The sequence below is a fragment of the Xenopus laevis genome, chromosome 9_10L (genome assembly GCF_017654675.1).
Source record: "Xenopus laevis strain J_2021 chromosome 9_10L, Xenopus_laevis_v10.1, whole genome shotgun sequence".
Taxonomy (NCBI): domain Eukaryota; kingdom Metazoa; phylum Chordata; class Amphibia; order Anura; family Pipidae; genus Xenopus; species Xenopus laevis.
In genome coordinates, this window is record NC_054387.1 from 83,170,676 (window position 1) to 83,181,367 (window position 10,692).

General features: G+C 40.7%; 1 protein-coding gene across 1 annotated transcript; it reads left to right on the forward strand.

Annotated features, from left to right (window-relative positions):
- Positions 1–3,741: 3,741 nt before the first annotated feature.
- On the forward strand, positions 3,742–10,133 carry asb18.L (ankyrin repeat and SOCS box containing 18 L homeolog). The gene is made up of 5 exons (XM_018236073.2): positions 3,742–4,017; positions 4,775–5,042; positions 5,450–5,948; positions 8,079–8,192; positions 9,086–10,133. The coding sequence occupies exons 1-5, from the start codon at positions 3,786–3,788 to the stop codon at positions 9,269–9,271; spliced, it is 1,299 nt and encodes a 432-aa protein (XP_018091562.1). The 5' UTR covers positions 3,742–3,785; the 3' UTR covers positions 9,272–10,133.
- Positions 10,134–10,692: the final 559 nt, after the last annotated feature.

Below are 10,692 nucleotides of genomic sequence, written 5' to 3' on the forward strand. Positions count from 1 at the left end.
GCAACTAAGTAGAATGGGGGCCTCAGTTTAAAATAAATGCCTGATAGACAGCCCCCCACTGGGAATAAGCCCCTATTGTCTGTCCCTTCCTACAGTGGCATTGTGTGTTGCTTCATTAATTAAATCTGCCTCTATATTGACACTGCACTTGGCTGTTTGTGTAATACTGACACACACTTCATATTTTGCTACATTTTCAGCTTCATGAGAAAAGACTTGCTAGCAGGGGCGCTTCGCCAATGAGGAAAGTGTTGAAACTCGCCTCAGGCAGCAGCTCCCCAATGGGCACCAGGGGCGGCAAAAATACAGCTCCTGGTACTTTAAGAGCCAAATTTCCTTTTTTACAACTATGCTCTCTGTGCTAGTGTCCTGGCCCTTTCCTCCCCCCGGACCCCCTCCGGCGCAAAAAGGTGAGTGCATGGGGGAGGGGAGCGGCAACAACTGCAAGCTTCCTCAGGAGGCGGAGGGGCCAGGATCGCCCCTGCTTGCTAGCCCAATATATGCGACTCCAAGCAGCAGGAAAGTTATCAGTATGGCAGCTAACAGGGAGTGGGGCAGAGGGTTTCATTCCCGTTATTCTTAATACAAGGGACTATATTTATAAGCAATTTTCCAATATACAGTCACTACAAATTGTCAGTGGCAAAAGTTGAAGTAATTTGTTTTTCCTTTACTATTCAGCAACGCCGATTTGAAAGCTGCAAAGAGTCAGAAGAAGAAGACAAATACAGTGGAACCTCAATTTTATATCCCCTGATTTTAAGTTTTTCATCATTTTACATTGTTGTTTTGTGGTCCCATCTGTATACTATGCATAATGCATTTCCCTGATTTTACATTTTTCTGGATTTTAAACCATTTATTCTGTTCCCCATAAAAATTTAAAATGGGGGTTCTACTGTAATTTAAAAACTAAAAAAAAAGGTCAATTTAAAAGATGCTTAGAATTAACCATTGTATAACATACTAAAAGTTCACTTACCGGTACTGTTTTAATACAATGGAATTTTGTCCTGTGAGAATTAGGTGCCTGGCCACCAGTTAAAAGTAACATACTGAGTAGCCCTACTGTAACATGTCTAGCATTTCTCCCACATTATACCATTCCTTCCATATTACACAGTGCATTTATCTCCTCTCGTGGCACTGCACCAAGCCAGCCCCATTATAATATGCCTTGCTCATTCCCCTCTGGTGGTATATCTCTACCCAGACTGCATGATTTTCTTCCTTTGATGGAAATAAAAACCTGTGTGGATTTACCATGCAAAAAGGTTCCAGCTGGCAGGATTATCCCAGGGATATACAGTCAGTCCCAGAATAAACATTCCCATCAGTGCATTGACAGTGGAAGCTGCTGCTTTCCTACATAGTTACAGTCAGTGAGGCTGGAACATCTACTGGGAACCCCAAATATAATGTGTGGGGGGAAATCTTGGGATGACAGCAGGTCCGGACTGAGAATTAAAATAGGCCCTGACATTTCAGGTACACAGAGGCCCAATCAGCCCAGATAGAGGCCCAAACAGCCCCCACCAGCAGGGCCGGAACTAGGGGTAGGCAAAGTAGGCGCAAAGGTGGAGGGGCACCAGGCACGTACTTACTCCTACCCCTAGTCTGGTCCCTTCTCTGTGACCACCTACTTGTTGTCATCTATGCGCGATATCGCGTTGCTCCATGCATGCGCACAAGTGTCTTTTTGCACATTCGCACAATTGTCTTTTCGCACATGCGCACAAGTGCCTATTCGCACACCAGGATCTATTCGCGCACACGTGAGCATCTAGCTCGCATGCATGCATGCACCCAGACGGCCCAGCAGCCGGGCAGACTGCCTTCCCAGCTTGGCCCGGCTCTGCCCACCAGCCCACTAAATACTGACTTTCTATGGGGCCTTATAGCAGCCCCTTTGGCATTTGCCTGAACCCACAGATTGCCAGTCTGGGCCTGGATGACGGCTTTGTCTTCCAATACATCTCCAAAGGGGATCTAGGGGAAGTTGTGATGTTCTTCAGAGAATCCTCAGACATAGTGAATCAAACAATAGTGATTGAGAAAGATGAGATGGCATTGCCAGAGCCAGGGTATGTGATTTCCATCTCCCTGTGTGTCTGTATGTCTTCACCCATCTTGCCCTGGGACTCAACTAACTAGATTGCAATTGTATCTATGCTTATCTTAAATAGTTACAAATGTATCTAAGCGCAGATGAGGCACTGCATTTTGCACTACTACAGATGCACTATAAAATAATGGGCTCCTTTAATTTGTGCGTTTCTTTGTGCTTGAGACAGTATACAGCATAATAGAATGGCCAATTCTAATCAACTTTTTAATTGGACTTCATTATTTATATTATTTAGTTTTTATAATTATTTGCCATTTTCTTCTGACTCTTTCCTGCTTTCAAATGGGGGTCACTGACCCCATCTAAAAAAACAAATGCTCAGTAAGGCTACAAATGTATTGTTATTGCTACTTTTTATTCCTCAACTTTCCATTCAGGCCCTCTCCTATTTATATTCTAGTCTCTTATTCAAAATGCATGGTTGCTAGGGTAAATTGGACCCTAGAAACCAGATTGCTTTAGTTGCAAACTGGAGAAAAAAATAATGTAAAAACCCACAAATAATAAAACATGAAAATTGTTTCAGAGTATCACTCTCTAAAGCATACTTAACTTCAACTCAAAGGTGAACAACCCCATTAAATATTTACACACAATGTTCACTAAGGTGAAGATTCACTAAAATTTAGTTTCTCTGGAAAATAAAAATTGCTCTTTAGCAAGCATTTCCCATAAATCACCATTATAAGAAAATGTACCCATATTTATTCCACCTCAGAACAGCTTATTTTTGAAAAACAGCAGAATGAAAATTGATTTAGTAAATTGCAGGAAAATTTGACAAAAGAATAATCACACGTAAAAACAGCAAGAAACAATGATTGTTCCTGAACATTTACATGAAGCAAAGTTTTGAAAATGCATCACTTTTTCTAGAAAGCTTGATTTTTATGTTCTAAAATGTCTGTACAGCTTTAAGGTGCTGTTCAGAAATACACGACATCTGAGGCATTGGAATGTAGGTTGTTTTAAACGCTGCTTTCATCTTTATAAAAACAGTAAGAAAGTCAAAATGCCCCTAATTGTCCACTTCTAATATTATTTAATATAAAGTGCCATATCCAAAGCTTACTGGCCTGTGTATGGGACCCTTGGGAGGTCCTGTCTTATTAATATCAGGCTGAAACTCCTGATGGGTCTCCATACAGTCCCATTATGGTTCAGTCTTTGGCCTTGTGACAAAAATATCGGTCAAAACCTGGGTTTAGATTATGGACCCTTAAATCCCAAGCAAGCGTATATGCATTATTGTAGGGTTTGCAATATGTTCATAAGTAATAATTCGATTCAAATGGTATTTTGTCAATGTGAAGGAAATTCTTCATTTCCATGATTGATGCCTTTGTTGCCCCAGCCGAATATTTCTATAATTACACGAGATGTGTCCATTGTCACTGGACTGTGTGTTGGCAATAGGCTCCTGGTCTATATTTATAATAATGCAGCAAGAGAGGAATGCAGGCCTGGGCACAATGCCGACATTAATAATCACAAGCTTTGTTTTTGTCAGCATGTGACCTGGGACCCTTTGTTGCAGTTATCACCTCCCCTGTGTTTCTCATAAACAGAAATATAAACACACACATATAGTGACCTATAAATACTCAGCAGGTAGCAGGGCAGCCTAGGAATCAGTGAGGGCAGAGCTGGTGTTCAGATGGAGAGTGTCAGGAATCAAGCATTGTGCAAAGTTCAAATCCTAAAGGATAACACAGAAATGGATTTCCAGGCTCATCTGGGGGCAGAAAATATATTCCATGCTGCTCTGGAAATTGGAGATCTGAACATTATCCAAATACTAGGAGCCAGGCATGAAAACTGCGCGTTGGAGGTCAAGGGAGGAGAACTGGGGTATCAGGCACAGCCCCCGGCAAGGTTTGGCCTTGCAGGTACTCTGCTTGTTGACTAGCTTGGTGGGATTAGAATACGACAACATAATAGGATTTATTTACTAACATAGGTCTTGAATTGCACACGTAAAGTTTTCAGTAACAACCAACCAACAACTTTGCTTTCATTTTCCAGTTTACATTAGACTGGCCAGGGTTGCAGGATGCCTGTAGGGTTTGGGGCACATGTTTGGGCATAATGGGCTGTGACATGGACAGGTCAGGATCATAGTCAGGTGTGGTATTCAGTTGGTCTTTTTGTAAGTTGGCAGAGTCCACCTGGGCCTGCTGGTACCCCTTGGAGGGAAGTGCCTTGAATTTAACTCATTTGGGGCTCCAGGATTTCTGATGGCACTTTCACTACAGTAGATAAAGAACAGCTGGGTATGTGATATTCTGAGGAATTGTCTGGCATTAGACAGTCCTGAGGAGCTGTGGAATATATTATTGGGTGGAGCCATGTGTGACTGGGAGCAGAATATGTTGAAAATAGGGATATGTTGAACTTGGAGTAGTGCAATGAGCCAAAGTTACATGTTTTAACAAAAATGATCTGTGAGGGCAAATTCATAGTTCATATTCATAGTCATAGAAGTGGAACTGTATATAATCTAATGAGCTAGCATTACCTATGCTTCTGTCCTCATTCAGACTTCTGTCCATACACTCCCCAGTAATACAATGTTTTACACTCTTTGAACATTTGCTTCCCTTATTGCGTTTATTATCTCTAATTTTATCTATTACTACCCCTCAGGTCTGTGGACCCTAGAATATACACAAGAGCTCACCACTCCACTTTGCATCACCAGTGCCCATGGCTACAGTGAATGTGTTCGCTACCTCCTTCATCGCCGCGCTGACCCCAATGCTGCTCCTGGAGGGAGGTCACCCCTACATGAAGCTTGTGCTGGGGGACATGCAGACTGTGTCCAATTACTGTTAGACTATGGAGCCAACCCCAATCAGCTGAGTGATGATGGACTAAGCCCGCTACACTACTGTGACACCCTTGGTTCCTTAAGGTATGAAAAGTGGATCACTGGTAATAATAAAATGTATAATATAAATACAAAAAAAAAAATATATAAAATAAATGAAACTATTTATTAGCAAACCTGGCTCCAACCACCCAAAGTTTCTTAAACCCACCCTATTTATCCCACAATACCCCTAACATAAATTCTCACATATCAGACTAAAGGTAGAAAATCTCTGGATTGATATAGGGGATTGTGGGTGTTTGTTTTTGTGTATTATGATTGGGTGTGTGAGTCTGCAGTATAATTACCTATAATAATGTGATTAGATGTGGAGGATGATGACACACTCACCAGGGCAGAATTATGGATTCAATTCTACCATGGCAGAATTTGAATTTCCAACTTAATTTCCTACTTAATTTTGAGTCCAATTCTGTCTGTCTTCCTAGGTGTGCTGAGTTGCTGTTAAGCCATGGTGCAAATGTGAACCAGGGCACAGAAGAAATACTTGACTCTCCAATTCACTTGGCTTCTCAGCTTGGCCTTCTTGCCCATGTTCAGCTTTACTTGCGCCAGGGAGCCGCCATTAATTCAAAGAACCATGATGGAGTTACCCCTCTCAGTGCTGCATGTGGGGGAAAAGAAGGCAATGAAAACAACCGCCTGGAGCTGTGCCGTATCCTCCTACAGGCTGGGAGTGACCCTGAGATCCCAGACCAGCAAGATATAAGACCTTTGCACCATGCATGCAGGAGGGCTGATAGCCAACTAGTAGAACTTCTCCTTGCTGCCGGGGTGGATGTGAACGCTGCAGACTATAATGGAGTTCTGCCTCTCAGCTGTGTCCTGCAAAATGCTGAGCTTCATCAAGAAAAGAGACCCCAGATCATTGTACGAGATCTGCTCAACCATGGAGCACGCTGTGTCTGTCCAGAGGCCTTCGGCAAGGTAAAACTCAGTACTTATTCATTTAGGTTCTCAATCTGTCGTCTCATGAGTAGGAACTTGAAATTTCAGATGCTTTTTTCTTCTTTCTCTGGAGCAGCTAGAAGTTAATTTGACTTTCAAGTTCAGACTTTGAAAGTCTGAACTTGATGGATGTGTGTTGTTTGTTTTTTTAATATCAACTATTATATAACTTTGAATGTGTTCTTAAATGTTTCCCTTTTAATGTTGTGTTCATCTGAGTTAGTAAGTTTTAAACATTTGTGTGTTTAGCTTTAAATATATGCTGGTCTTTAATCTTCTATAATTTTATGCTGAAATATTCAGGTACAGCAAGTGTCTTTTCTGTAGAACATAAACTCTCAATTGAGTGATTACCAGATGCCACATGGCTTTGATACCAGAGCCATCGGCAGGAATTGAACCCAGGTTTTCTAGAGTCAGAGGCCATTCCTTCTCATTATTGCAGCAAATCAAGTCAGACATTGTGATGTAATAAGAAAAGGTTGATGTTGACCTGCACAAAAGCTACAAGCCATATGAAACCTATTAAACCAGTCTAAAATCACAGAAATGTAATCAAACTCTGATGAGACATGAGCTGACATGTAGTTGGAAATCACACAAAAATGACCTACCCCAGTAATGAAAGCCAACCATAGCAGAGATTTTACTGCAAACTTACAGTGGGGAATACAAAAAAGGTCTTTGTTGAATATTGACTTTATAGAAGCCTGTCCACATGTAACAAGGAAAAATGTACAGCAATAAAATATAAACTAATAAGTCACTAATACAATTTCTTTTACCTGAATTATACAGTTGTATTGGTAATTGAGAGTCACATAAAAATAGGGATACTGTCATTGGAAAAAAGAGTTTTTTCAAAACACAAGTTAATAGTGCTGCTGCAGCAGAATTCTGCACTGAAATCCAGATTTTTTTTATATTTAATTTTGATATCTGACATGGGGCTAGACATATTGTCAGTTTCCCAGCTGCCCCGGTCATGTGACTTGTGCTCTGATAAACTTCAGTCTATCTTTACTGCTGTACTGCAAGTTGGAGTGATATCACCCCCTCCCTCCCCCCTCCCAGCAGCCAAACAAAAGAACAATGGGAAGGTAACCAGATAACAGCTCCCTAACACAAGATAACAGCTCCCTGGTAGATCTAAGAACAGCACTCAATAGTAAAATCCAGGTCCCACTGCGACACATTCAGTTACATTGAGTAGGAGAAACAACTGCCAAAAAGCATTTCTCTCCTAAAGTGCTGGCTCTTTCTGAAAGCACAGGACCAGGTAAAATGACCAGAGATGGCTGCATACACACCAAAACAACAAAGAAAATACACTTGCAACAGTGTAATCTAGTGTAATTTAGAAATAAAAACTACATCATAAAAATCATGACAGAATCTCTAAATAAAACAAAAAAAACTTTAAACTGCAACAGTTCAGTAACCCATGCAAGAATGATCCCTGTGCAACAGAAATAAGGATTTCAGTTTCCAGAGATATGGGCCATGTAAGAACTCAAGGGTTCAAGGGATCCATTATTTGGAATGCTTGTGACCTGGAGATTTCCATACCTGTATTCTTAATTAGGATAGCTCTAGTGTAACTCAGCGGGGGGCTTTATTTTACTTTTACCTTCTACTTAACAGATGATGTTAGCAGGATATGTGTTGAATGTCCAGGATTGAGTAAACAGAAGACATGTAAGGATCCCTTGGTAATGGAATATTAATTTAAGTTGCCATTTTGCAGCACTGCCACCAAAAAAAAAAAACCAATGTGGTCTTATAAATTTAAATTCACCTAGAAAGAGAGACACACTGTATTGGACAACCACAATAAACAGTGCAGGAGCAGCTCACCTTATACACAGCAATAGAGTGCAGAAGAATGTTTGTTGTGTATTTGCACAATGCGCTGCACGCAACCCTGCTTCTACATGTACAGCAAATGCTGCATAGATCAGTTCAATATTGTCTTACCTTCATTTTTATCTTACATTTTATTCAGAATAATATGACAAATACACAAATGTCTAAATGTCTTTACAGGGCCTAGTGGTTAGCATGAGATGTTCCTATCCTCTATTCAGTTATTGATGCTTCTCTGTGCAGGTGCTGCGCTTTTGTTCCGGCCTCCCAGATATCATTGCAGTGCTGTACAATACATATGTCAACCTGCACATCTGCAGCCGATGGAAACTGGAGATTCCACAAGAGGTTTTCCAGGTCAGGATCTTTTAGTTCAATTAAATGCTGCAATATGTGCCCCACCCCAGTCTGTCCTTCTATGTGTATTTCCTTCCCACCAACCTGGCCCTTGCCTTTACATGTACTGGAATCCCATGCCATGTATATTCTTCTATTCTATAAACGTTTCTGCCTCCAACACTTTCTTCTTTTCCTCCAACATTTGTTCTTCTCCCCCAGTCACCCTCTTTCTCCCATCAGTGCACTGGAGTGATTCAGATCTAGTTCTAGCAATAGTTGTTAGCAGGAGGACAAATCTGTTGCTTTTCAAGGTGCTCAAAGACATGGTGGAAAAAAATCCTGAAATTTACCATGTGCCATAGGGTAGGAATGCACAAAATCCACTTTTTCCAGATTTGGCCAAACACTGAATCTTCTACGAAGGATTCAACTGAATCCCAAATGGTATTTTAATTTACATATGCAAATTAGCATAATTCAGGGGGGGTACTTGCATTTACATCAGTATACAAAAACACCTGATCTAAAGTCACATGGTTTTAAGAGTTCCGATTTGGTTTGGACATGAATAGGACTTCTTTTTACAACTGGTGGGATTCTGAGAGTTGTAGTTAAATAACATTTGGAGGTCTCAAGTTTCCCAGACCTGTATTGAGTAAATTCATTCTTCCATCTCTGGCACTAACCACTGAACTCTGCAGTCTTGTCTGTTTATTTATTCATGTTTTGCATAATCCTGCCTCCTTACACTGATATCATATAGTTCCTTTCCGTGTGATTCCTTCTCATTTTCACTCTTCTTCACCTTCTATTTCTCTTCCTCTTGGCCTCGCACAAGCACAGTCTCACTAATCTAATGGCACGACTTTAGCCTCAGTCTGTCTCATTTGTTTGTTTTCTCTCTCTTATAGGCTCATGAATCCTTTTACACCACATTCTTCAGTCTCTCTGGCTCTGTCCGTTCCCTGCAGCACTTGTGCCGCTATAGTCTCCGTAGACATTTGGGCGACCAATGTCATTGTCTCATCCCCTTGTTACCAATCCCAAAATCCTTACAAGATTACCTGCTCCTGGTGACTGATGGGAGTATAGTGTAAGGCCCCCACCTCCCCGACTCTGCTTCAGGCTTTTTCTATTTATTAGACACCTGAATTGCTTTGTTCACCCCAGAGAGCTACGGTTTGTGTAGAGAGAATTCAACAAGCTCCAAATGTACAGTTTTCTGTATTTTTTTCTAATACAGAACATTAAGAAATAATCTTTTTATAATGTGTTACTTTTTTTAATGAATTTCTGTTAGAAAAGCCCAATTTTGTACAATTCTACCACTAGGGTGACATTGGTGGAGAAGTTTAAATACATGCGGTGGTGCACGGTATTTGGGAAGGTACAATTACAGCTAAACATGTTCCTTCCTCTGCTATAACTGCCCTATAACAGGACAAGAAAACACTTTGTTATTAATGGACACAAATTAACTGCTTTTATTATGTTCTTCAATTTTGTGTTTTCATTATGTTTCTACTTTGCTGTATGCAGTTCATGGAGTTCATATGTATATATGGTGCTTAAAGGAGGCAAATACTAAAAAAAGGCATTTAAATCCATTTTTCCCATAATTGTTTCCCTTGACAGCTTATTGATTAATGGAGGGTTCCTGAGCTGGAGGACAGAGGGTACATTTGCCACTGAGTCTCCCCTTATTGCATAGATCATCATGATGGACCTGTGTCTCTTTTTCACTGTCGCCAACAATGAAACTATGTTATGTAGTATTTAGGAACCCTGTAGTTTTAGTGTATTAGGCACATCTGGGATCAATCCCCCATCAGATAAACTGTTACAGTGATGGGATCAGACTGAGGAGCCCACCAGGGACCTGCTGCCTATGATTGTGCCTTGTTGCTGGGACTCGTGGATCATGCCTGTGCTTGTAAATAAACTTTGCATTTTGATTGATTTTGAGATCTTGTCTCTATTTTCTTTAACATCATTCATATAAATCAACCCTCGCATTGTTAGATAGGTGACTGCTATTAGTGACACGTGGTGTGGAGCTGTGCAGGTGGAGTTTCATTAGCACTGCATTCTGGTCTATAATACAATTACTTGGATGCTCAGCTGTGTTACCAGTGTTACCAGTGATATCACAGGAGGTCCCTTTCCGTCACTCAGTGCCAGGTCTACAGTGTACATAGGTCATTACTAGCATAGATATTGTTATATATAGTTGATATATGTGGGTGTATATATACCGTATATATCTATTTGCACTGGGGTTCATTTGGAGGGGTTGAACTTTTTTTTTTTTTTTAGTTCCACTATGTAACTATGTAACTACATCAGATAACGTTGTTCTAAGCAACTTTGTACTCCATTGTGGCCCAGCCTAAAAAGCTATTTAAAATACAATGTTTGTTTCAGGTGCTATTCTGGAGGGCAGCTCTCTTCCAATAAGTAATTTGGAGTCTGTATTGATGGAAACATATTCCCAATGTATAATCCTCATCAGCATCTC